Below are 26,342 nucleotides of genomic sequence, written 5' to 3' on the forward strand. Positions count from 1 at the left end.
TTGAACAGTTGGTTAAAAAAACTCAGATTAATTGCTTGGCATCCACTTTTTAAAGTGCAGTTTAAAAGAACATTTTTATCTGAGTGCAACAGCATTTTGTATTCCTGTTTGGCTGTGTGAAATATTCTTATGAGTGCATGTGTGAAAATATTTCAGGGAGAAAAAGGTTCCAGTGCTCCTGTAAACTAAAGGTGGGCTGAAAATAAATCCAGGCATACTTCAAAGATTTGGGTTGATCTTGGTAAAAGTTGTATAGACCGCTAATTCCAGTGAAAAATCTGAATATCCGTGCACTGCAGGAATCATGCCTATGGATGCAAATTTTTATTTTTTGAAATAAACACTGCCTGCGTAGTCTCACAGGGTTCTTCCCCATGCTTTTTTCTATGTTTTCCTTGTGCTTTTCTTCCATTTCCCCCCATGTGCTAGGCACCACAACTGGCACACATCGTTCAGGTTTATCTCACAGTTCTCTCCAAAGGAATACTAGACTGAAAATTTAACCAATTATTAGTAATTTCAATTTGGACCATGGGTGATTGCCTCATACAGACATTAGCCATCTCACATGCAGTCTCATGAAAATGGAATTCCAGGCCCAATGGCTCAATTGATCTGTGGAAAAGCAACTCTGAATTTAGTCAGTGCCTAAAATGGAGGCCTTGTGGAGACCCTATATATGTCCCACCTTCAGCTCCATGAATGAAAGGTAGACTATTAAAGACATAATATTTCAACTGAGTCATGTATGTTATCACTTGCTGCAACATGTTTTCACTGAACCTTTTCCAGAACTATCATTCTTACAGTTCACCAGTTACTGATGTTAAAAGTTTATTTATACAGTGTAGTGTTTTTATTTATTTTATTTTCATTGTTAAGACACAGTCCCTTCTGAACATCTACCTCCTTCTGATTTTTTTTCTTATGCATAGGATTAATTCTGATTATCATAGAATCATAGAGTTGGAAGGGGCCATACAGGCCATCTAGTCCAACCCCCTGCTCAACGCAGGATCAGCCCAGAGCATCCTAAAGCATCCAAGAAAAGTGTGTATCCAACCTTTGCTTGAAGACTGCCAGTGAGGGGGAGCTCACCACCTCCTTAGGCAGCCTATTCCACTGCTGAACTACTCTGACTGTGAAATTTTTTTTCCTGATATCTAGCCTATATCGTTGTACTTGTAGTTTAAACCCATTTATTACATTCTGATGATGGGTTCTGGTAAGATTTGTGCTGGCCTATGACACTGCATTTGAGGAAGTGTGCGTGCACACAAAAGCTCATACCTTGGGTGGTAAAAACTTTGTTGGTCTTAACGGTGCCACTGGAACTCAAAATTTGTTCTGTTGCTTTCCAACCAACACAACTACCCACCTGGATCTGTAGTAATAAAGACTGAACTACTACCACTATTGTATCATGATACTAGTTGGAAAGCACTGCTTTCCATGAGGCTCTTCATGCTGCAAGGGGGAGGGCAGCTTTGGGCTTCCCTTGTGCATGCTTTTTCTGTCAACAGAAATGTCATGGGGGTATTTTCCCATTCCTCAGACTGCACATTTCCTCAGATGGCCATGTGGAGCCCAAGGAAGAGGAACACAGGGTTGCCTGTGGCCATTTCCACTGGTGAAAACAATGCGGGAGGGAAGCCTGTAGCCCTCCCCCCCCCCTTGAAGCATTTTGAGCTGTGTGAAGCAATGCAACACTGTCAACATGAGTTGCACTCAGATTGAGCATGGGCACCTGACAATCTCAGCAGCTAGTTCCTGGATGAGAGTGATGAAAAAGATCATGAGCTTCCCAAAAGCATACTGGGATGCAGAGACAACAGTAAGCCTCCTTTTGAAAATATAAAAGCTAGTAGTTGTTTGCATTTGTCCCTAGTCCTAATCATGCAACCTGTAATCTTAGTTAGTTCACAAAGAGCTTCCTCTGTACAGCCTAATGTATTTTAGATGGAGCTAATACCATGCCCTCTATCCCCCACTGCCTTTCCTTCTCCCTCTTTTTTTTCATTTTCCAAATTATTAAGTAGGAGGAAAGATGGCATGCTGAAGCCTGATCTCATCAGATCTTGGAAGCTAAGCAGGGTTGGCACTGGGATGGGAGACCACCAAGGACAACTCCACAGAAGACCTCTGCTTCTCATTTTCCTTGAAACCTCCTTGCTGACGATACCATCAATTGGTGATAACTTGACAGCTCTTACATACAGGTCATTATGAAACTGAAAAACAGTTCACCGCTTTGCGATGTCTAGTTTACTAATGCAATAGTCTGCTTTTACTTCAAAGATTTCCACATTTACATCTCATAGGAAAAAATCATGAATAAATGTCATCTTCAGATTATTACTTTTAAGAGTCTTCGTGATTACAGCAGGTGATGAACCACAATACAAAAGATATTATCTGCAGTTAATGTGAAGTGACACCAGTCCAACTCTGTTGACTTCAGCGGAGTCATTTGAAAACTACAGTGATGTAAGTGAACATGAATTGTCACAAAGTACAGGGAACATTTTCTGCCATGTGTCTCAAAATGGGGGCAAGAACCATTAAGTGCTCATTTTTATGCACCAAAGGGCAAAATCTTGCCTCTGCTGAAGTCAGTAGCATTCATCTATCATTAAAAACAAGGGGTTTCAAGCTTTCTGTCCACCTTCAGGGAATACCTAGACTTCTCTGCCAAGCAACTATTGGGTATCTGCCAGGATACCCCTCTGGATGATTGCTCTTCAAAACAGATCTGCTTCCAGACCAAAAATCACAGCTGCATTTTAAATTGCTTTAATTATCATTTGGGAATCCTCCCCACATGCACTTCAGCTAATGCATCTCACAAGTTAGGTTCCCCCATTGTAAATTAAAGACCTTCTGCTTCTCATGTACGGAAAAAAGGTTCTCCAGCCTCTTAGCAACAGATTCTGGCTTGTACTGCTCTATAACTAGCTTTAGGTGCAATCCCCCAGGCCCCCTTCTAGTTTTTACCACCACTGCCTTCTCTCTTGGCACAGAAGCTAGTAAAAACAGAGAATGAGAACATAGACATTGGTGAAACTGAGAAGATTGTCCACTCTTCAGCAAGAGGAGAGGTTATGGTGGGAAAAGCCATTCCCAAATGTACACAACTCTATGGAAAACAGTGATGGGTGAAGGACTAAAAATAAGTTCTAGATAGAACATATCTGTTCAAGGAAATCTGTGCCCAATAGCACCTTTAAGACCAACATTTATTCAAGGCGTGATCTTTTGAGTGCTTGTACCCTTCCTCAAGATCTCACGCCTTGAATAAATCTTTGTTGGTCTTAAAGGTGCTATTGGGCTCAAATGTTGTTGTGCTACTTCAGACCAACATGGCTACCCACTTGAATCTATCTATTCAAGGGTATCACATGGCCAACCATTTCTTTAAAATTGGGTACAACCTGATTTAAAATTTCATTTCTGGTTTTCATAAATGTACACTAATTGAAGGAGAGAAAATAAAAAGTAGTGCTGCAGATTTTATGCATGCCGCTTAATAAAGGTGATCAGTCTTCATCTCTGCCCTAAGAGAATTTGAAATGATCCCTTAGAACAAGCGTAGGCAACCTGTGGTCCTCCAGATGTCCATGGACTACAATTACATGTAGTCTGTAAGGTGCTTTGAACCTCCTTTGGGTAGAGAAAAGCAGCATATAAAAACCAACTCTTCTTCTTCTACCCGAAGGAGTATCAAAGCGGCTTACATTCACCTTCCCTTTCCTCGATCCACAACAGACACCCTGTGAGACAGGTGAGGCTGAGAGATCCCTGATATTACTGCTTAGTCAGAACAGCTTTATCACCCAGCTGGCTGCATGTGGGGGAGTGCAGAATCGAACCCGGCTTGCTAGATTAGCAGTCCGCATTCCTAACCTCTACACCAAACTGGCTCAGGACCCTAATTTCCCCCCAATGTGAAACTTTTGCAGTCACCATGGTGGGTGAAAGGTAATCCTATGGAGTTACTTGAAAAGTGCTGGCACACAAACAAAGATGCCAACCTTTAGCCTAGACAAAGTTATACAACCCAGACATTTACTGTGTCAGTAGTGGAAAAGAGATAGGATACTGAAAAAGCCTTGCTGAGTATATCACATCATTTTACTATTTAACCACAGATCAGGAGGGAAAGCGCTACCACCCAGCAGTCATCATAGCATCTTATTATCTTGTTATTGTAATGTTAGTGTTTAGAGTATGTATGACAAGCAAGCTGATTATACACTACACTCCTAGGGGGAGGATCCATAGCTCTGTGGGAGAACACATGCTTCGCATGCAAGATTCAATCCTTGCTGCATTATTCTTATAGAGTCATATATTTCCACAGAGCAATTTTTGAAAGCACGGAATGAAAAAAGTTCCCAGTTGCCTTGCTAATGGTTTGTACATGTGCAAGCACTATGTGCATATTCCAATAATTGTGTGTAGGCAGCTGGCAGGTCCAGCACACTCATTCCCATCCCCCGTTGTATGCACAGTCTTTGTTGTTTCCATGTGTCAACTGAGGAAGGCTATGACTTTAGAGCATACATGTGGCACATTCATGACAAATGTAACTTTGGAGGAGGAGAGTGTTTTTTGAAGCCATGCATATTGCACATACATCCCCTGCAACGTCTCATGTTTGCAATTCTACGAAAATGTGCTCTGTGCCAAATGATGTGTAGAGGCCCTCAGCAGTCAACACTCAGAAATACTATACGGCATTGCACATCAGTAAAAACAAACGGACCACACTTGCTGCATGAGAGCATACCCAATTATTCTGATGTACAAAACATATTTTTTGAATCTAACTAGCCTAATGAATGAAACAATATTCAGCCTCTGGATTCCCTCCAAGACCCCGTAAGAAACTTCAGCCTATATTTATGTGCAGATTTACTGCAGCAGACGTTTGAGGGGGAAAGGCATTCAGAGCGCGCAAGCGAAGGAGACAGTATAAAGAAAAGCGCCTTCCAAATATAGCACCGGTTACAATGAGTATTTGGGCATATAAAACATGCCCAAAGATCACTCAGCAGAATATAAGGAAAGGACAGAATGTAAATCACATAAAGGTTTTTAAAATCCTTGATTGAAGATCCATGTTAAACAAGTAGTGACATCACACTAGCAGAGTTTGCCACCTACCACAGGAAGTTTCTGAAAAGCCAGGAAGATTCATTTCAAGCTGTGTTTCTTTCTTTCTTTCTTTCTTTCTTTCTTTCTTTCTTTCTTTCTTTCTTTCTTTCTTTCTTTCTTTCTTCCTTCCTTCCTTCCTTCCTTCCTTCCTTCCTTCCTTCCTTCCTTCCTCCCTCCCTCCCTCCCTCCCTCCCTTCCTTCCTTCCTCCCTTCCTTCCTTAAGGTACCCTTCTAAGTGGAGTTATGCGATTCAAGGTCCACTGAAGACTTGGAAGGGTGCAGCTCACTTTTAGGGTGGCACTGTTACTTGCTTCTGCAGTACACAAGTAGAAGAGAGCAAGAATGCACGAGCACCTTAAAGACTAACAACATTTGTGGCTGGGTATGAGCTTTTGTGAACCACTGCTATCTCTTACCCTGAAACTGACTACTTCCATCTTTTTATCGATCAATAAATATAAAGAAGCAATTAGTATCAGCAAATTCTGCAACAACTTTAGCTGAATTGTAATTCCATGTTGCATTTATTTCTCACAACCTGTTCAGCAAAGAAATGCAAGAACGTGCAAGTGCAAAATATTTGTTACCCAGCCCCATGCATTGAGCCAGCCAGGGAAAAAATGCACAAGGCTACAGCAGCAAGTTTTTGAGAAGAGGGAGAGGCGAGCCACTCGGCCCAGCAGAATGGAGACACCAATTTTGATTGCATTGATTGTTTCACACCAAGGCAATGGATAAAAATGGGAATGGACAATGTCAGGATGAGCGTGTATAAAGCATCTGGGATCCAATTTAGAGCATTTGAAAAAAAAAGTGAACATTTCACTAAGCTTTTGTGGGTACTATTGGCAATTAGTGATTAAGCTGTGATTGAAAGAGAAGGGTAATCAAGCATTCCTAGCCTGGGGGATGGGGGGGGGGTGTCGTGCTCAGCGTGGCACGGTTAATTCTCCCAAGAAATTGGTCATCACTGGTTTCACAGGCTTTTCTTCTGCCAAGCAATGAGATGATAACAATTTCCCCCCCCCAGTACATAATAATGAAACAATAGGGTTTAAACTGTGCCCATTGTCAGCAGCCAGTGGTACTCTTTCAATATTAGGCATCAGTTACCTGCTGAGTCTCTTGTGGAGCAGAGTGGTAAGGCAGCAGACATGCTGTCTGAAGCTCTGCCCATGAGGCTGGGAGTTCAATCCCAGCAGCCAGCTCAAGGTTGATTCAGCCGTCCATCCTTCCGTGGTTGGTAAAAGGAGTACCCAGCTTGCTGGGGGGTAAACGGTAATGACTGGGGAAGGCACTGGCAAACCACCCTGTATTGAGTCTGCCATGAAAATGCTAGAGGGCGTCACCCCAAGGGTCAGACATGACCTGGTCCTTGCACAGGGGATACCTTTACCTTTACCTGCTGAGTACACTTCCTTCATTAACAAAGAGCCACTGACCAGCCTCTAAGGAGACTCCAAGGAAAATATTTATTATATATAACTATATTGTTCTATGTAACTGTCGTTTTTATTGTTTTAAGATTTTATAGGGTATATTGCTTTTATTGTTGTAAGCCGTCTAGAGTTGACTTGCTCAGGAGAGGTGAGGTATAAATGAAATAATAAATAAAATATATAATAAATTTATTTAGGGAATTAATCTCCTGCCTCTCCAGAGACCTGCTTGAAGCAGCTCACAAGTGAGACCATGCTATAAAACCTAAATGCACCATTAAATTATCATTATCAAAAACAAATCATTGGTATAAAAAGGAAAAGAAAATAACAGGCCTTGTCCCTAGTTTAAATATAAGTGGCAGTCGCCCTCACAAGCCAACAGAATCAAAACACATCAGGAGAAACCATTACAATGCAAAGAGGTACTCTGGCTAATGCCTTCCTTGGTTTCCCTATTAATATTTTGTTAAATGATCAATGCCTTAATCCAGCCTTTCCCAACTTTTTAATTGTTGAGAAGCCCCTGAAACATTTTTCAGGCTTCGAGAACCCCCAGAAGTGGTGCGATCACGCAGAATAGGGTTGTGAAGCAGAGCTGTGTATACGCCCACCCAGAGCCCCTCCCATTCCCTCCCCCTCCAGGCCCATCATTGGCCATTATGGAAGGAGGAGTAGGTTGACCATTCATCTCAAGATAAATCTTTAACAAATATATATAAAATTAACTCCCACCCATTTGGGAAAGCCTTCCAGGGCAGTCAAAAAAAAAAAACAAAAACCCAGGGCTTCATGAAACCCTGGTTGAGAAAGCCTGCCTTACTCAAAAGCCCAGGTAAATGGAAACATTTACAGCCCAACTCCTACCCCACCCTACAATGAATCCCCATGAACTTGCCTTATACTGACCCAAAGGTCCATTAACATCAGTCCTTTATACTCTGCTAAGACCTTTCACATCACCTAATACCTGAGTCCTTTAACTGGAGAAGCTGCAGACTGAATTTGGGACTTGAATGCAAACCACATGCTCTGCCATTGAATCCAGCCCTGGTCCCATGATCATTTTATCCTCACAATAATCCCAAGAGGTAGATTTAGCTAAGAAAGAAATAGCTTGGCCAAGGCCCCATAATAAGTTGCGTGGTCAAGTAGGGGTTCCCACATTTAAACCTTCTAGCCACCTTCGTCTATTAATGGATTGTCTTGATAGAAAGCAAACCGATAGTCATTAACAGTCTGCCTAATCCGCAGCCTATTGAATTCCACGGGTAAAACAGGCTTAAATCCAAACGCTATGTCATAAATTGCTTAGGGGTTAAGTAGGACTGCAATTATTCTGGACCCTTCGCTGAATCTTTTATTTCTTAGACATGCTTGATCTGAAAATCTTCCAGGCAAAAACCCTTGTAAGTGGCCTTGCATTGTACAGCTATAATGGTGTTCAGAATAACCTATCATTAGACTATTACTACTAATAAAAGAACTCAGATACAGCCGTACTTGGTGATAGCCTTCCAGCAATCCTAGGGCCCAGATTTCATACATTTCTGGTTCTTTATTTATTCAGGGTGAATCTTTTGGATTGTTTTTAGGGCACTGTAATTTTATGGCCCAGTTAATATGTTGCTTTATTCCTATTTTCCTGCAGCTGAAATGCTGCTGAAAATGCAGAGTGAGTCTAAAAAAGAAATAAAGGGTATTTTTAATGATACTGCAAATCCTCTTGCGTGCTTAGACAGTGTTGCTAAAGCAATTTCATAATGATTTGTAGGAGTACAAAAAAAAATTAGGAAATGGAACGTAGGGCAGGGGAAGGATCTGTGCTAACTTGTGCACATTTTTGTAATCATTACGACAGAGGCAATAAACTAACTTCTTGGATAAATTTCTTGTCTCAGAAAAGATAGGAAACGCCTTCAAAGGCCAATGATACATTCTAATGACCTAGCTTGAAAAGCATTTTGATAGCGGTCTGGGAAGTATCAGAGCTGTAAAGCCGGGGAGGAAATTCACTAAGCGCAGTCCTAAGCAGCGTTATTGCCCTTCTAAATCATTGATTTCTGTGGACTTAGAAGGATGTAGCTCTGTTGAGGATCACCCTGTAAAGCTGTCAAAAGACACAAAACAAAAGAAGCCTGAGATAAAATGGGAAAGGTGAGCTTGAGACTCCAACCAGCATCTCAAAGACAAGGGAGGAGGAAGGCACCAGAACAGGAAATCATGAGAAGAAGAGGCTTTGAAGGACTCCGTCTGCTGGAGGCCAGAGCATTTCAAGCCAGACGGTTCTTTGTCTGAGCCAACATGGTTCAGTGGTTAAAAGAGGCAGCCCCTAATCTGGAGAACTGGGTTTGATTCCCCATGCCTCCATGTGCAGCCGGCTAGGTGACTTTGGGCTAGTCACAGTTCTCACAGAACAGTTCTGTTAGAACTCTCCCAGCCCCACCTACCTCAAAGGGTGTTTATTGTGAAGAGAGAAAGTCCCTCCCCTGCCCAAACCATGCTCTCCTCAGGCTCCATCTCCCCCATATCACCAGTGTTTCCAAACCTGGAGTGGGAAACCCTGTGGAGGGAGTCTTTTTTTTCAGAAACAGCATCCCAAAACAGGAGGTGTGCATAAAAATACCATAGTTCAACACTCTGGGTAAACTGATTCCTACCTAGGTGAAGAAGAGGAGACACTTTTTGGTTCCCCATTAGGAAGAAAAGGAAGGGGCATGGCTGAAGCCAACACATAAATATCCTATACACACTTGGCTATTATTATTAACTGCTGTTAATAATCTGTTAATTGTGGCACACCGCATGACATATTTTTAAAAGAAATTGTGGGGTTCAAAGTGAGAACTTAATGGCTGGTACAGGTAAAGTACATGTCATTCTACGGTAATTTTTAAAACAGAAAATGTGACCCTGTCACCAGTGCTAAGGGGGGGAAATCTAGTAAATTGGGCCACATCTGAATCAGCCACAAAGTTTACATGAACACCACGCAATGGAGAGGGGGGATTGTTATCTCTGTTGTTTCCCATGTCCCAGGAGCTCATGGACTAACACAACAATCAGGCTTCTGAATCAGAAACAACAGCCAAAAGGTCAAGAGCCCCTTAAGCATCAGAAAAGGACTCCAGGAATGAGAGGAGGAGGAGGAGGAGGGAGGAGGAGGAGGAGACAGGACTTGTTTTTTACACCCTGCTTGCCACTACCTGAAGGAGTCTCAAAGCAGCTTACAAACACCTCTCCTGTCATCTCCCCACAACGTACACCCTATGAGGGAGGTGAGGCTGAGAGAGCTCTAAGAACTGTAACTAGCCTAAGGTCGTCCAGCTGGCTGCATGTGGAGGAGTGGGGGATCAAACCCACTTCTCCAGATTAGAGGCCACCACTCTTAACCACTGCACCTCATTGACTGGAGCAACCAAAAGCAGCCAACTGCTAGGAGGGGAGGGGGACGAAACACAGAAACACAGTGAAATCCAGCGGCTAGGAAGCAGGCTTGCATCTGGGAGATGTGAGTTCCAATCCCGTCTCTCCCTTTGCTGGACACAGGTCAAATCACCATCTTTCCGCTTCCAGCCCCCAAATGGAAAGAACAGAGGCCTGGCCTCACAGAGCTGGCGAGGTCCAACGCAATGGCAAGCACAAAGCCCCTTGCAAGTGAAGTGCCACATAAGTGGCAGGGAGCGGCAGAGTGAGCAGGCACATAGAATCCTATAATTAATCAATCCGTTAAATCGCACTCTTAATTAACTGAAACGTTTCAGCGGCTGGCAGACCCACTACACTTAATTATACATAGTCTGATCAGCAGGGATATTCAGATAACAAAGCTCAGCTTTCTCCTGAGTTTTATTTCTATCTAAAGTTGTTCCCCTGCAATGAAATCTGAATGAATTAAAGCCGGCAGATAGAGGAGTCACATGAGCTGCCAACATTTCTAACCACAGGATACTTTATAATCCTGGAAATGGTTGTTGCTTCACAGTGTCCAGACCGGAGCTATTTTTACATTTATGAGATTTGCTGGGGAAACACATTCTTGATCTGTACAACAAATCCATTAATGGAAGCTTTTGGAGAAAGACAGGCCTTTCTGAAAAGCGCTGCCCATTTAGCTAATATTTCCCGAACCTGGAGACAAAGAATAGGAAGAACAGAGATGTTCTGTGTGCTTCGGGGACCCAGTTTCGCCTCCTTTCCTGGGATTCGGTAACTGCTGGACTCAGGACATGGAGAAGCAGCAAGACAACAGAGCTTTTGGCATATTTATTGATTTCCTGTTTTATTGTGTTTTAAAACTGAATTTTAACAGGCTGTAAACCACCCGGAGCCTATTCACAGAGGGGGGGGGGATCAATAACAATAACAATAGATTTACATCCCACTGCTTTCCCAAGATGCGTGGCGGCTTACACATAAAACCCCCTTATACTCAGGGCCCTTAGCCCCCTACAATCACAAAAGATTGGCAGTCTAGGAGTCCCTCCCTCAAGTAGACCTCCCTAGAAGTGTGGGGTGTAGATGTAATACAACTAAGTCTGTGGAGGGGCCATGAGATCCCTAGCGCTAGCACCTCAACCAAAGACCTGGCAGAAGACCTCAATTTTACAGGCCCTGTGGAACTGTGATAGCTCCGTCAGGGCCCTCAACTCTCCTGGGAGCTCATGCCACCAGGTTGGGGCCAGGACTGAAAAGGCCCTGGCCCTGGTCGAGGCCGCGAATGCTTCCTTAGGGCCAGGGACCTCCAAGAGATTCATGCCCACAGAGCAAAGTGTTCTGCGGAGGGCGTAAACAGGCAAGCGGTCCCTCATATGGGCAACAACATCCTCAGCACTAACCAAATACTGCTGATTGTCTTGTTACTTGGAAAATAAGGGTGTATCCAGAACTCGTTCTGGCTCTGATTAGTTAAAAAAAAAGAAGTTGGCTGAAAGTAGAGTCAAATGGGTAGCCGTGTTGTCTGAAGTAGTACAACGAAATTTGAGTCCAATGGCTCCTTTAAGACCAACAAGGATTTATTCAAGGTGCACACAAAAGCTCACATCTTGAATAAATCTTTGTTGGTCTTAAAGGTGCCATTGGATTCAAATTGGGTTGGTTGAAAATAGTAGCCATCTGGTCACCTTCTTGTTCTCCGCTGCTATGTGCAGCTGACAGGCAATTTGCCTCTCGGCTTTTGATTCAGAATCAGGCAACTTCACGTGTCTCTGGTAGACAAGGTATAATATCCCCCATTTATGCTGTCATATTCTTCTTGCACATACAAACAGCTGTGTTCTTCACTGAATTTGTATGAACTACAATGCATGCCCTTTTTATCCACTGGTGACAGCACCTTGTATTTCTGCATCCCTACACAGATACTGGGGAGCTACCTGTTGCTCCCACCTCTAAATGACTTGAAAAAAATATTTATTTTCGAAATAACTCGGCAATTAGTTCTATCAATTTAAGACAGTGTCTCTGTTTATTAGCAGTAAAGGCTTTCAGTTGGACAAATATCGCAGAGCTCTGAGGCCTCCTTGTAAACGAAAAGCCTGCTCATGCTTTAAAGAGGAAATGTAGTCAGCCAAAATCCTGACTCGTTGCCATCTGCATTGCAACTGCTTAACTGTATTAAACCCTGTTCAAGATCGCAGCTAATGCGTTTTCCGAGCAGGTAATGCCTTTAATATTTAATGAAGATCTATTGCAACGCACGCTGTGACGTCATCCGATAAGTATATCCTGCTTTATTCCCTCACCTGGCTCTCAGATCTGCAAGAGCTGGTGTCTCAGAAGTTCCCCCTGCCAGTCCATTGTTCAAGAGGGATGGTTGAAGAGCTGTTGATATGCCACCCACTTTGGGTTGCTTGCCAAAAGGTTAGGCTGCCAGATCTGCTCTTATTTTGCTTCTGAATTTCAAATGTGTTTTTTTCACCCTCATTAAAACAGCTGCTATCTGTCCCTTCAGGATTGCAGAGGTATGGCCCAAGAGGAGGTGTAAAGAGTTGGCTCTGGCAACCTTGGGCAGAGAGCTCAACAAAGGATCAGCGTACAAAGGGAGGGAGTGAAGAGAGAGACTTATTGGAGCTGAAGTTCAACTCCACTGCTTGTCTTCAGGAGAACCTCATAGATTTCTGGATTGCCGTTCATTGTGACAAGGGCTACCTGACAGTCTAGGCCAGGGGTAGTCAAACTGCGGCCCTCCAGATGTCCATGGACTACAATTCCCAGAAGCCCCTGCCAGCATTCACTGTTTCATTCGCTGGCAGGGGCTTGTGGGAATTGTGGTCCATGGACATCTGGAGGGCCGCAGTTTGACTACCTCTGGTCTAGGCAGTAAAGAGCTCATTGGCTGTGGCATGACTATCTATTCAGATTGGTTGGTTTCAGTGACCTAGGCAGAGTCTGCACTTACTTTCTTTATTCCATTGTCAATCCTGTTGAATTCAGATCGCTTTGAATTCGATTCTTCCTCTCCCCCCCCCCTCCCCATTGAAACAGGAAAGTCTTCTGCACGTGGTTAGGGTAGTTCAGAATGGGGGAGGAAGCCAAGCCTCTTTCTTTCTTTTCTTGAAGGGGGGAGAGGAGCCAAGCAGGGAGCCTCTTTCTTTTCTTGGAGGGGTGGGGGAGAGGATTGAAAAAGGCAGAAAGGGAGAAAAAATCCAGGACCGACGGAAGTTGAGAGAAATTAGGGGCTTCTCCTTTAAGGCAAGCATGTCACATGACCAGGTGTAGCCTATCAGAAGTTCTCTACCACGGAGCTTTCTTTCCCAAATGGATATTGAGGATTAAAAGCACTCTGAGATATCGCACAATAAAAGTAGGGTCACTCCAGATCAATCCTTCTTGCTGCAGAAGGAAATTTTAAATCGCCCAAAATCCAAACGGAAATCGCATTCTGTGTAGAGGGCAGGAACTGAATCGATCTGGGGTTGGAATAAAAGCTCCATGCAGTTTACGCCCTGGACAGACTGGAAAGGCTTACAGGTCAGGCTGGGACTTTCCTTGGGCTACAGAAGCATCTAATATGGGTGCCTATTTGAAGAACCTGCTGCTCCCAAAATCACACCCGTTTTCAATGTCAGAGCCCTGGCAGGAAGTACAATGAATGGGTTTACAAAGAATACTCAGAGCCAGCCTTTTCCCACTTGGAATTAGGGGCGGTTTCATTCCAGACATGTGTAGACCCTGGCTCTTCTCCTTCTAGAAATGAACCACTTGAAGCATTGAATAGAGCAATCAGTTCTAAGGAGGAACCAGAGATGATACATCCACATATTTAACCTCTCCCTACCAGTCCCCTTGTGCTAAAAACTGAGGGGCTTCAAACAGGGGTATTTGTGCAGCCGAAGAGCTGCAACACAATGTTAAGAATTGCAGACGCCACAAGCGTGATTCAGGAGAGTGGCACACCAGCCTCTGCATTTAGCTAAATTTCTACTTTACGTAAGGCAAGAGGCAGCTGTACTGTAATCTAAGTCTTAAGAATTTGTCCTCTGTGTCCCTCGGATGTTTAGTCCAGCTAAATAGATAACTGTGTGGCATATCCTTGACTGAGATAGTGGAGGTGATCTTGGATGTGGTATGAAGAGCTTCTAGGCTAATTGTGGCTTATGAAGGGCTTCAGTTCCCTGATGAGGCTGTGGTGTGGCTCAGGAGTTCATATGTTAAGGCTTATTCTTTCAATTTGGCCTTCTGTTCTGAACCAAGCTATGGATAAACTGTGGGTCAGTTTGGCACAGGTTGATCACTCTTCGGCTGAGATTGGGCTAATGAAGTCTAATTGTCTCCAGGTGGATGGTGGACCTTTTACAATGGGCTTGTCCTAGAACTTCATGGATTCATAGCCTTTTAAAATAATGCCTTGCTGGATTCATCAGCTGGTAAATTCCTGAAGGGAATGCCAAGAGACTGTTTTCTCCAGTTAGTGAAACTTGTGAAATTCCACAAGGACTAATTCTGTCTGTTGTATTTCTTGATGTCTACATGAAATCGTTGGAAGATGTTGTCCAGAGTTGTGGACAGAGCTGTCATCATTAGACTAATGACACCTAGCTTGATTTCCCCTTTCCCTCGAAATGAGCTGGGGTGATTTTTATCTTTAAATGCAAAGCTGAGAACAGTAATCAGCTGGATAACGATGAATAAACTGAAAATCCAGTACTGGCAAAGAGGGCTATTTATTTTGAGTTTGTTTTAGATAAAGAGACACTTTCAGCTAAAGCGAATAGATTGGTCAGCTATTCCTGTTCTTGAAACGGAGAAACTTTGCCAGCATTGTTTATGCCATAGGAACTTTCTGAATGGCATCTATGTAAACGTCTGCCTTTGAAAATGATTCAAAATAGGCAATGAAAGAGCTCTCTGGTTCCTAGTGCCGATGCCAGTTTCTGCAGCTATTGCCTACTGCTGGGGGGACTGTCAGGTGATATATTAGGCATGGAGCATAACCATGTAACACGACTACTGCCATTGCTCCACTGACTACCAGTTTGTGTCCAGTTAGTTGGTGGTGCTGTGCTAAAAGGTACTTCTGCATCCAGAGGCAGTAAACAGTTGGATGTAAGTGCTAGGAGGCAACGTAATGGGAAGGCATTGTCCTTGGTGCCCTACTAAATGGCCCTCCAAAGCAGGCCCTCTGGCAGGGTACTTCTTAAAGGTAAAGGGTCATGTCTGCAAGCACCGGGTCATGTCTGACCCTTGGGGTGAGGCCCTCTAGCGTTTTCATGGCAGACTCAATACGGGGTGGTTTGCCAGTGCCACAGAGCAAAGAGCCAATCCTGGCTTTCTTCTACCTATTTGGGAGAGAAGAACCCAGCAACTGACTTCATAGCAGGAGGGTTCCAGCATTTTGTGATTCTTACATAAACACCATCCATGCCATCTTAACGACAAGGCAAAAATACGCCATTGATATAAAATATTAATCCCTTAGAACCTCCTTGAAGATGAACTTTTGCTGTTATTAGGTGCGAAGTCGTGTCCGACCCATCACAACCCCATGGACAATGATCCTCCAGGCCTTCCTGTCCTCCACCATTCCCCGGAGTCCATTTAAGTTTGCACCTACTGCTTCAGTGACTCCATCCAGCCACCTCATTCTCTGTCGTCCCCTTCTTCTTTTGCCCTCAATTGCTCCCAGCATTAGGCTCTTCTCCAGGGAGTCCTTCCTTCTCATGAGGTGGCCAAAGTATTTGAGTTTCATCTTCAGGATCTGGCCTTCTAAGGAGCCGTCAGGGCTGATCTCCTCTAGGACTGACCGGTTTGTTCGCCTTGCAGTCCAAGGGACTCACAAGAGTCTTCTCCAGCACCAGAGTTCAAAAGCCTCGATTCTTTGACGCTCGGCCTTCCTTATGGTCTAAGGAAGATGAACTACATGGACCTTTTCAGCCATGCATACAATTTCAAAGTGATAAATAATGTTTTAGTGGTGTTTTGCCATTGCTGAGATGACATCATCTCCATTATAAACTTACATAACCCAAAAGGAACTGTTCCATGCAGTAGTAGTAGTATTCTTTATTACGGTCATAGACCAGCAAAATCAAAACAATTTTACAATTACATAAATAATATGGCTAAAACACAGTTTTACTCCTAAAATAGCATTATGTTAAACACTTAGACTATGAGTCTGCTAAAATATAAATTAGAATTAAATGGAAATATAGGAAATTGTTCTAAATGCTCTCAGGGTCTGTTAAGTTTTAGTCAACTTCCACCGCCTTTTCATGGCTGCAGCACAAAACCTGGCGACACTATATGTGATGGAACAATTTGTGTCTGTGAGCAGCAGGGAGATATAAAATTGTCCTGAGCACCCTGGGACTCTATGTAGCCATGGTGTGATAAATATGGAACGTATGTCATCATAAAACTGACAATACAAAAGGATATGTTCCAATGTTTCTATCTGACCAGAGCCACAGGGGCACTTCCTTTCACCATAGGGGATTTTCTTGTATCTCCCTTCAAGTACAGCTGAGGGAAGGGCATTGCAACGAGCTAAAGTAAAGGCCCTCCGGTGGCTAGGCACCTCAAGATTCTTTAAATAAGCCAAGGGAGCTGTGGCATACCTGTAGCCTTCACTAACAATGAAGGCAGAGGTATTCGCTAGATCATGTTGGCGTTCTATATCCACTACTCGCTGTTTGATAACCTCTTTAGCTTGGTCATAGGCCATCCGAACCAGAAATTCTGGAGAAAATCCCAAAGCTGCGATTTTCCCCCTCACTGATTGTTTCCATGAAGACTGGAAGTCATCCTTCATTATCAAGGAAGCTAAACCACAGGGAAAAAAAGAGATTTTAAGCCAGTAATTGAGAATGTTTAACCATACTCTTGCCTCCACCTTCATAAGGCCAGTCTCAAGTCGCAAGGCGGCACTGGAGACACATCTCGGGACTTGGATAGCTGATCTTAGGAATTTGGATTGTACAGATTCCAATAATGCAAAGTTGGAATAAGGACCTAGCTGCGCACCATATAGCAGTTGTGCCATTGACTTAGCTTCAAACAATTTTAAAGCTGCGGGGATATAATGACCTCCTTTCAGCCTAAGGAATCTGAGGATGGCATTTGCACTTTTTTGTGCCTTTCCAGCGACATAAGCCCCATGGGCTAACCTGCGGCCAGTTGATTGCAAAACGACTCCCAAATATTTGAAACAGGAAACCTGTTCTATTTTGGTTCTGTCAATGTGCCAGGTATATTTTTTTGGCCTTTTGGCAAATGTCATGATTTTGGTTTTCTGATAATTAAGCTCTAATTGTTCCCCTTCACAATATAACGACAATGCATTCAGTGCTCTTTTAAGTCCAATAGGTGTTCTTGAGAGAATTACTGCATCATCTGCATACAGAAGAACAGAAATGTGACTTCCAGCAAGTTTTGGAGGATGAAAGCTCAAGTTATTGAGATGGCTCACAATATCATTGATATAAAAATTAAATAGAAACGGGGCCAGTATACATCCTTGCTTAACACCTTTTTGAGTTTTAACAGGAGTGGAGAGATGACCCAAAAGGAACTGTTCCATGCAATTAAGTCAGCAAAAAGGCCTCTTGCCATTTATAGCTGACATTTCTTCCACCACATGTATGTTTTGGATTACTGAAAAACTGTAACATTGTGGACTCTCCAAAGTACACGGTAAAAGTGGAAAGAATTTTTGAGCCAGTTTTTAAAAACCAAGGAGCTGTAACGTAATGGATATGGTGTTGTATTAGGGGCTTCCTCTTGCCCAGTGCAACTCCCCTGCCCGCAACTGTCCTGCACATTGGAGTGACATGGAGAACTTCATCAGTACTAGGTCTGTCAGGTCCCCCTTCTGGTCACCAGCAGGGGATGGAGGTGGGGTTGCCAAATATCAGTTGGGAAACTTCTGGAAGTTTGGAGATGGAGCCTGAGGAGGTTGTAGGGTTCTTAAGACTTAGATTACTTAGATTTTATTGCTTAATTTTATTGTAAGCTGCCTCTAGCACAATGTTGTAGAGCAGGGATAGTCAAACTGCGGCCCTCCAGATGTCCATGGACTTCAATTCCCAGGAGCCCCCTGCCAGCATTCGCTGGCAGGGGCTCCTGGGAATTGTAGTCCATGGACATCTGGAGGGCCACAGTTTGACTACCCCTGTTGTAGAGGCTAGATATATGTATTTTAAACAAATAAATTGTATATTGTGTAGAATTATTGCACCTTCCTGAAGAAATAAAGTGGTGTACAATCTAATTGTGGAAAATTTGTGGTTAGAGGAATAAAAACTTGACAGCAAATTAATGTTTGGCTGAGATCCCGTATTTCAAGGAAGTTGCACACGTTATTAGGCACAATCTGTGATTTGATCTTCTTCTGGTTAAGGCAATTTACAGTGTCATCCTAAGCACAATTACACCCTTCCAAACACATCGACTTCCACGCACTGCTAGTTTTTAAAAAGCTGAGTACAGAAGACCTTGTTGGGCCCACTTCACTATTTTGAAAATTATCCTTCTGTCTCCTCCCTATTCCTTCCTTTTCCAGCCTTCTGCCCAAGCTAGCATTTCTTGGAAACGGTGAATTCTAAACAGGTTTTCAGTTTGTAATAAGAACTCCCATCCCTATGAACCAGAGCAGAGCTCAGAGAGAAACTTCCCTCATTCCTTCAGAATCACCCTGTTGGTTATAAGCTTCTTTGAAAAGCGACAAAAGGTTGGTTGGGAGCGTGTTGGTTTGTAATAAGTTGGTACAAGTTCAGAATGTGTTTTCAGTTTCAGACTATTTTTGTCAAATGCCAATACATAATTAATTATTATTTATTTAAAGCATTTCTGTGCTGCCTTTCCAAATAGGGTCCCTCAAGGCCCTGAACTTCTTAAACAGCACTGAATAGCTGAGCTCTGTCTGTGATTTAGTGATCAGGTTGGACAAACAGGTAATGAAAAGCATATTCTGCATAGAAGTTTGCTTTACACTATGAGTCACCCCTCAGAGGCATGACATTCGATTTGTAAAGAAATCAATACATGACAAAGTAGGAAGCTCCAAACCAAGTCATTACACACAGGCACCATCGCCATAGTAGGAACCTGGCAAGCAAGTTAACTGCAAGTCTTCATCAAGTAGGAATATAGGTTGGTCAACGCCAAACTAAAATTGCTTAATGTGTAGCTGGAAACACCTGGAGATCATCATAGGCACAGTTGGAATATCCTTTCAATTGTCTTAGAGAACGGTCTGCAAGCATTTGATGCTGTTGCATCATTAAAGCCATGCAGATCTCAGCCTGATTAATGCTGATGGAAGATTATCTGTGGGTCTCACATGAGCTTTAGCTCTGCAGGGCTTTATGAGGGCAGGGTGGGCATTAACCAGTGTTCTCATAAGGGATTTTCTCTTAACATTTTACATCTTGATTGGGCAAACATAGGCACTGTTGCATAATGTGCTTTAGAAGTGTGTAGAAGTGCAGAACATCAGGAACTTTGTGGTCATTTATCTTATATTTTCTGGGATCTGCCAAAGGAACATTATCCAAATGTTTGTTATGATTACTTCTGTCACGAATTTCATCATTCAATTTACTTATGTGTTGTAAGTGTCCAAAACCACATTCTGTGTGTGTGTGTGCGTGTGTGTGTGTGTATCTAGTAGCTTGACATATTTAGCCACAACTTAGGAGCATTATCACCCAGGGATGTGGCCAGGGTTCTGTTCTCATGTCTAAAAGTATTTATTATTTAGAGTTTCCAGGTATTCCCCAACCATGCTGTTATTTGAGACAATGTGTGCCAGTATGGAAAGTGAAATGATAGCCAGGCCTGAATTTGCCGATGGCTACGGAGCGAGGAAGAGACAGGGCTGCATCTGGTTCTTGTGGCCTAAGAAGGAATGATGGGCAATCACATCCAATGCTGAACCCAAAATCACTTGAATGTTTGTGATAATGGTTTTGGATAGTGAATATGTGCCAAGGTCAGATGAGGATCTGTGAGAACCATATTCAAATCCCTGCTCTACCACAGAAGCTTGTTGGCCCACAGGGGTTCTAATAATTTTGGTTTTTTTGTAATAAGTTGTTACCAACATGTACCAACTTATTACAAATAGATAGATAGATGATAGATGATAGATAGACAGACAGACAGACAGACAGACAGACAGACAGACAGACAGAGATGGATGGATGGATGGATGGATGGATGGATGGATGGAGAGAGAGAGAGAGAGAGAGAGAGAGAGAGAGATTGTTGTGAGAATAAAGGGGAGGAGCAGAGAACAACACTGCTAGAGTCTTTGGGTCTCCAACAAGGTATGTATAAATTTTCAAAAAACACTTCAGGCATTCAGAACGCTTGCAAAGATGTGCACACACAAACGTATAGATGCCCATCATTTTTTGTAAAAAGAGTGAGCAAAATCTGTTTGTTTTTTCAAACATGTCATTTCAAATTTGCTCACCTATGTCACAAGGAGTTGGGGGGGGGGGAGACATTGGAAGACTCTGTCCACCTTCCTCATCTCCCACACCTTTCTTCCTGCATGGATATACTCTGCAAAGGTTTAGATTGCCAGAGATCCTATGCTCTTTGGAAATATTGTTCTTGTCTTAAAATTATGAATTTTGTTTTTATTTGTTTGATTTCAAAAGCCGCCACTGTCATTTTGGCTGAGAAGAAAAAACATTCGAGTTGTTCCCTGAATTCTTAAGACACTGTAGAATGATGCGTACCACAGGGGCACTAAGATGCTAGAACATAAAGTTCTTTCCCAGTTCACAATTGATTTAACAGATACTCTGTGACAAAGGAAATGGGAGTTTTATTTACTCTTCTCCTAGAAAAAAAAATTCTCTCTTGGAACTTGCTTTTGGCAGACACTCTGTAGAATAACAAAACATGGAAAATTGACTAGATTTCCCCATCCGCCCCCCTCCCCAGTACTGATACTCATGTAAGGATAAGAGCCAATCAATGACATTGAAAAGCATTTGAAATGTGTTATGCTGCACAGGGTAAAGTTTCCATGAGATCTGGCATAAGCTCTCTCAGAAGACACAGTGTACATTTATTGCAGGGGTAGTCAACCTGTGGTCCTCCAGATGTCCATGGACTACAATTCCCATGAGCCCCTGCCAGAGTTTGCTCATGGGAATTGTAGTCCATGTATATCTGGAGGACCACAGGTTGACTACCCCTGATTTATTGGACTGAGGGGGAGGCGTCAGAGTCTTTCAAGTCAGACTAACTCATGAGTATAACAGATACAAGAGTGAGGATATTTTTGAATCTGGCTTGGACGTATCAACTTCTGAATGGCTTTTCCTGCTCTAATCCACTAATCGTTTCTGGAGTGTTGCTGAAAACTGCTGCTCGGATCCTTGTTTGCTGCAACCTTTGAGCTGGCTTGGCACTCGAGCCCGGCTTCTGTAAAAACTGGACGCAATGCTCTTGCCTGCAGAAAAGGATGCTGGGCTGTTTGGAAATTCTGCCTCTGAGACGCAGCGGCTTGAAGACAGAGAAGGGGGTGGGGGTTCAGCTTGATAAAAAAAAGAAAAATCAGCCCATAGTAAAATTAGGTAGCCTTGTCCCAGAATGCCGTCCTGATATTTGAAACTGTGTACAGATGGAAGCAGCCAGAAATACTATTGTTTATTTCTGCAAGACTGTGTGTTATAATTAAAGCAATAGTAACGGCTTTTCTGGGGAGAGAAATAAAGTCTAATTACCATGGTGAGAATGGGTATTTCTGAATGTCGTATTTTTCAGGAGGTAAAATACCTTGTGACATTCCAGTGCTCTTCCCTTTTTGCTTGTTCAGATGTTTCTTTAATTTAGCGGCAGCAGCAGCAGGGTCATTTGCCACTGAAGATGCTTCCACCCACACAGGCATTCCCAGGTGAGCCTTTGGAACAGAAGCTACAGTTCTCTGGGATTATAAGTAGAAAGACTGGGAGAAACCCCAAATTGTTGCAATTTAAACTGTTTCTGTGTGCAGACTCGGAGAATCCCCAAAGGGGGCTGGGAATCTTGTGCTATCAGACTAATTCCACACAGATTTTAATGTGTTTAAAGGCTGCTGATTTAAGTCGGTTTACGCAGTGTTGGAATGGGTGCTTTTTATCATGTGGAAATTTGGGGGAAGCAGAGTGGTGTTTTGAGAAACATAAGGCTGACACTGTATGGAAACTCATTTTATGTTTGTCTGCACATAGACATATAAGGAATAAATAAACAATAAATAAATGTGTGCCTACACACATTGTCTTTCTTGGAAACAACCCCCGCCCCCACCTTTGTCTCACCTCTCTCTTTGTGTTTCCGTGTCATTTGTGAAATGTGAAAATGTAACATGGCAGGCATTAACATGAAAATGGAACATTACTTATGTATTTGAAGAGATCAAAAGCCAAGCCATGTCATTTCCCAAGGACTTCTTTAGTCCTCACTAAAGGAAAATATATATTCCTCATTTGTGTGCTTAGAAGGATTTGTATTTTCAGACCTGATTAAGGGATGTAAGTGACTTACCTATTCAGGAACACAAGAAGGGCAACCCAAAGCCCATTCAAAGCTACACTTTCCAAACAGATGAACACTTTCATGTTCCCTTTCAAAGCAGTCATAGAGGGGAAAGCCACTTCCAATGCTGATAAAAATGTGTAAAAATCCACCCTTTTGCCTATTTCTATTTTACAGCATATTGTGCTTATTCCCCATTTGGCTGATCTGTGCATAGAATCATAGAATCATAGAGTTGGAAGGGATCTCATGGGTCATCTAGTCCAACCCCCTGCACAAAGCAGGACACTCACAATCCTATCATTCATCCACTGTAACCTGCCACCCCCTTGAGCCTTCATAGAATCAGCCTCTCCAGCAGATGGCTATCTAGCCTCTGTTTAAAATTTCCAAAGATGGAGAACCCACCACCTCCCAAGGAAGCCTGTTCCACTGAGAAACTGCTCTAACTGTCAGGAACTTCTTCCGGATGTTTAGATGGAATTTCTTTTGAATTAATTTCATCCCGCTGTTTCTGGTCTGTCCCTCTGGGGCAAGAGAGAACAACTCTGCTCCATCCTCGATATGACAGCCTTTTAGCAGTTGGCTAAAATACACCCCCGACCTTACTTAAATTATATTCTCTATCAAGCACTGGTAATTAGATCTGTTGACCAGACAAAATGCAAAATCTCCCATTGATGCTGTTAGATTGTGCACGGAGACATTTATAATACCACAACAGCTAATGTCCAAGTTTCCTGAAGCCAATTCCATAGGCACCTATGAAGGCTACCTGGTAGAGGCCAGGGATGACTGGGGAGAACAAATGTGAACTAGTTATAATATCTCCACCCTCAGAAGTACCACTGGATGCACATTAAGATCTAAACAAAGCACGGGGTTTAGAAAGAGCCCTGGTTTATTTTGATGAATTTGGATTGTGGCTCAAGGCTTATTGAAGAGAATGCGCCATCTGGGGCCTAGTTTTCACAACTTAATTGAATTTTATCGTGCAGATGAGTGGTGAATCTGTCTTAACAGCACCACTTCTGACGATATAATGTTCCTCCATGAAAATGATTCATATGTACTTTGTTCAACAGACTAGAAAATATCACATACTGCATTCCCTGCTTTGTTGTTTTTCTGTACACAGAAGACAGCATGTAAGAAGCTTTCAAACATGCAAGTCCCCTGCAGTCTGAAGGCCAGACTCAGGTTCTCAATCCTATCTGCTTTTGGGGGGAAAAAACACATGTGCATTAGAGTTTTATTTGGAATTTGGTTCAACACCCCCTCCCCTCCCCTCCAATCAGAAAAGTCCAGTTCAGACCCCCATCACATTCCTGATGCAGTCAGTGGATGTGGGACCAGAGCACCCTGCCTGACCTCCCTATGAGCTCCCAGTTCCCCCTGCTTTCTTCCCATTTCCCTGGTCTGATGGCAGACTTAGTGATAACAATAATTGAGGTAGTTGGCTCCCCAGCTGGTAAGTCTCTTCTCCTCCCTCCCACCTGATGGGATGTTGGTTTGAACCAAACTTCATATTCCAAGCCAGGAAGTTATGGAGACATCCTCAGGGGAAAGTATCTTGTGGACCCAGATAGCTCTGTTTCCTTAAGAGGTAACATCAGACATGAGGGCATTTTGTTGATTTTGGAAGTGCAAGGCTCTGTAGTATTTTTCATGTGTTCCCTAAGTATGAAATAAGCCAAGTCTCACTCACCTGCTCTGGATACTTCCTTCCAACTATTTCTGCAACTGTGTTAAAGGAATCGGCATCAGGGTAGGTCTTGGCTTCCATCTTCAGAGTCAAAACAATCTTGTTGCCCCGGGACGAAAAGCGCGCCATCAGTTCAGCATCTTCAACGGAAATACATGCAGTAGGAATCTTGTGCACACCTGGCTGATATGACTGCATCCCGGTATGTGGGCTATAAAGAACAGAAATGAAAATGTTATTATTTATTTAACGAGTTCCCATGCTCCACATTCCAAAGAATGTCCAAGGCGGTTTGCAAATACAAGCAAGATAAAACAAGTCAAGGCAAGCAAATCATGTGACAAACAACCAAAAGCAACTTGCAGGGGCATAAACTGGCCCACTGCAACTTAGACGAAAGCTAAGCTAGTGTCTAAAACCATAATCACCATATTCAGAATCTAAAATCTCAGTGAAACTCTCCAAATAATCAGTGACAAAATTAGAGAATCCGAACTAAGTTTCTAGCACGCAAATGCAACAACACCAGTACAAATGCAACAACACCAACAGCATCTGAACAGCTGTACGCTATGGACCATCCTAAGCACTTTCCAGCTCATTGACGGACACTGTGAATGATCAGAAGTTCTTAAAAATGGAAGAGCACATCCCACAGCAGACCAAACAGGGTCTTTTGCAAGAGGCAAGACAGCAGTGGATCCAAGACATCAGTTGCAAATCCAGACCGAGAAAAACAAACAGAACCATCCTCCCCGAAATTTATAAATCAGCTATTCATAAATACTTGGCACACCCACCCACACACCTAACACCTTCTGCCTAGTGCTGAAAGATTTAACAGAGCGATTCAATTAAATTAAGAACACGGTCCAATAAAATTTATTTAATTAATTAAAACGTGTATATCCTGCCTTTCCTCTTGACTCAAGGTGGCTTCGTGGGTATCCTAGCTGCATTCAGATATCATAACAAACGTCTGTTAGTCTACAATGTAGAAATGCAGCCTGCTGAATTCATGCTCTCCCCTTTCTTCTCCTCTCATGCAAGTAGCACAATTAAATGCGCCCTAGTTTGGAGATCTCTTCAATCATATCCCTATTCATCATGACATCTGAATACAAATTATTTATCTCTTTCCTCCTAAGTAAGGATTTCCCATTGGCATTAAACCAAGGTTTAGATAGCGGACTGATTTGAGGGAAGGAAATATGCTCCAGTTTGCCGAGGCATGGGCAGTTAGTTGGACATCACAGTAAACTGGAAGTTGACTCAATCACATTCCGCACATGAGACAGGAGAGAGAGGAACATGCAATTATGAAAGCAGATGTGTCTGTGCCAGGTCAAACTGTAGCTCTCCAGGGGTGCTCAAGTTGTGGCTTTCCAGATGTCTATGGATGACAATTACCTGCCAGCAGGGGTTCATGGTATTTGTAGTCCAAGGGTATCTGGAGAACCACAGTTTTGCCACCCCTGATGTATGCCTACCACAAACCAGCCAAAGCTTGTCATGATGCCTGAATGTGGCTCTACAGCACTGCATTTCAGGCCAAGTACATTGAAAGGGCTGATTAACTCATCCATAGGACATTATGGCATAGTACTGATGCCACTGTCTTGACTAATCCATGACCAAAAGCAAGAGCAAGAGGCTGGAGAAAGAGCTGGTGAAGTGGTTCTTTCCCTCACCTTCAACTAGGCTCTCAGGACTGGAAGCAAAACAGGATGGGAACATTACAGTGAGAACTGGGAATCAGTAACAGTTACATCTTAGATCCATTCCGCACTGGCAGCGCCGTGCTGGACTACCGCTGGGTGTTAGGCCTGGAGTAGGTTGCCCGGCCTCTTCCTGGGTTCAGATGGGTGACCATTTTCCCTGCTGCACCCAGTCTGCCCCAGGTGGCATGGTTCCACTGCACTGTGGGGTGCTGGGAGCCTTTTTTTTTAATTTGAAGAACATGGTATTGCGTGACTTTTTGTCCTTTCCAGGATACTGTAGTCATGGCCATGGGTAAAGAGGGGCCAGGCCAGGATGGCCCGACTCTTCCCTTCCTGACA

At 43.1% G+C, this 26,342-nt stretch overlaps 1 protein-coding gene across 6 annotated transcripts in view; it reads right to left on the minus strand.

Annotated features, from left to right (window-relative positions):
* Positions 1-26,342, minus strand: part of CPQ (carboxypeptidase Q) — a 179,264-nt gene that overhangs the window by 98,866 nt on the left and 54,056 nt on the right. For 5 of the 6 annotated variants that reach the window (XR_013234034.1, XM_077351843.1, XM_077351840.1 and 2 more), the window contains one exon: positions 24,286-24,493. Coding sequence is in view for 5 of the 6 variants with exons in the window: in XM_077351843.1 (XP_077207958.1) it covers positions 24,286-24,493 (208 nt within the window). In the remaining variant the exon portion in view is untranslated. Of the gene's footprint in view, positions 1-21,199; positions 21,564-24,285; positions 24,494-26,342 lie in introns of those variants that run through there. The other variant, XM_077351844.1, reaches the window with a different exon arrangement.

This window comes from Paroedura picta, chromosome 9 (genome assembly GCF_049243985.1).
Source record: "Paroedura picta isolate Pp20150507F chromosome 9, Ppicta_v3.0, whole genome shotgun sequence".
NCBI lineage: Eukaryota > Metazoa > Chordata > Lepidosauria > Squamata > Gekkonidae > Paroedura > Paroedura picta.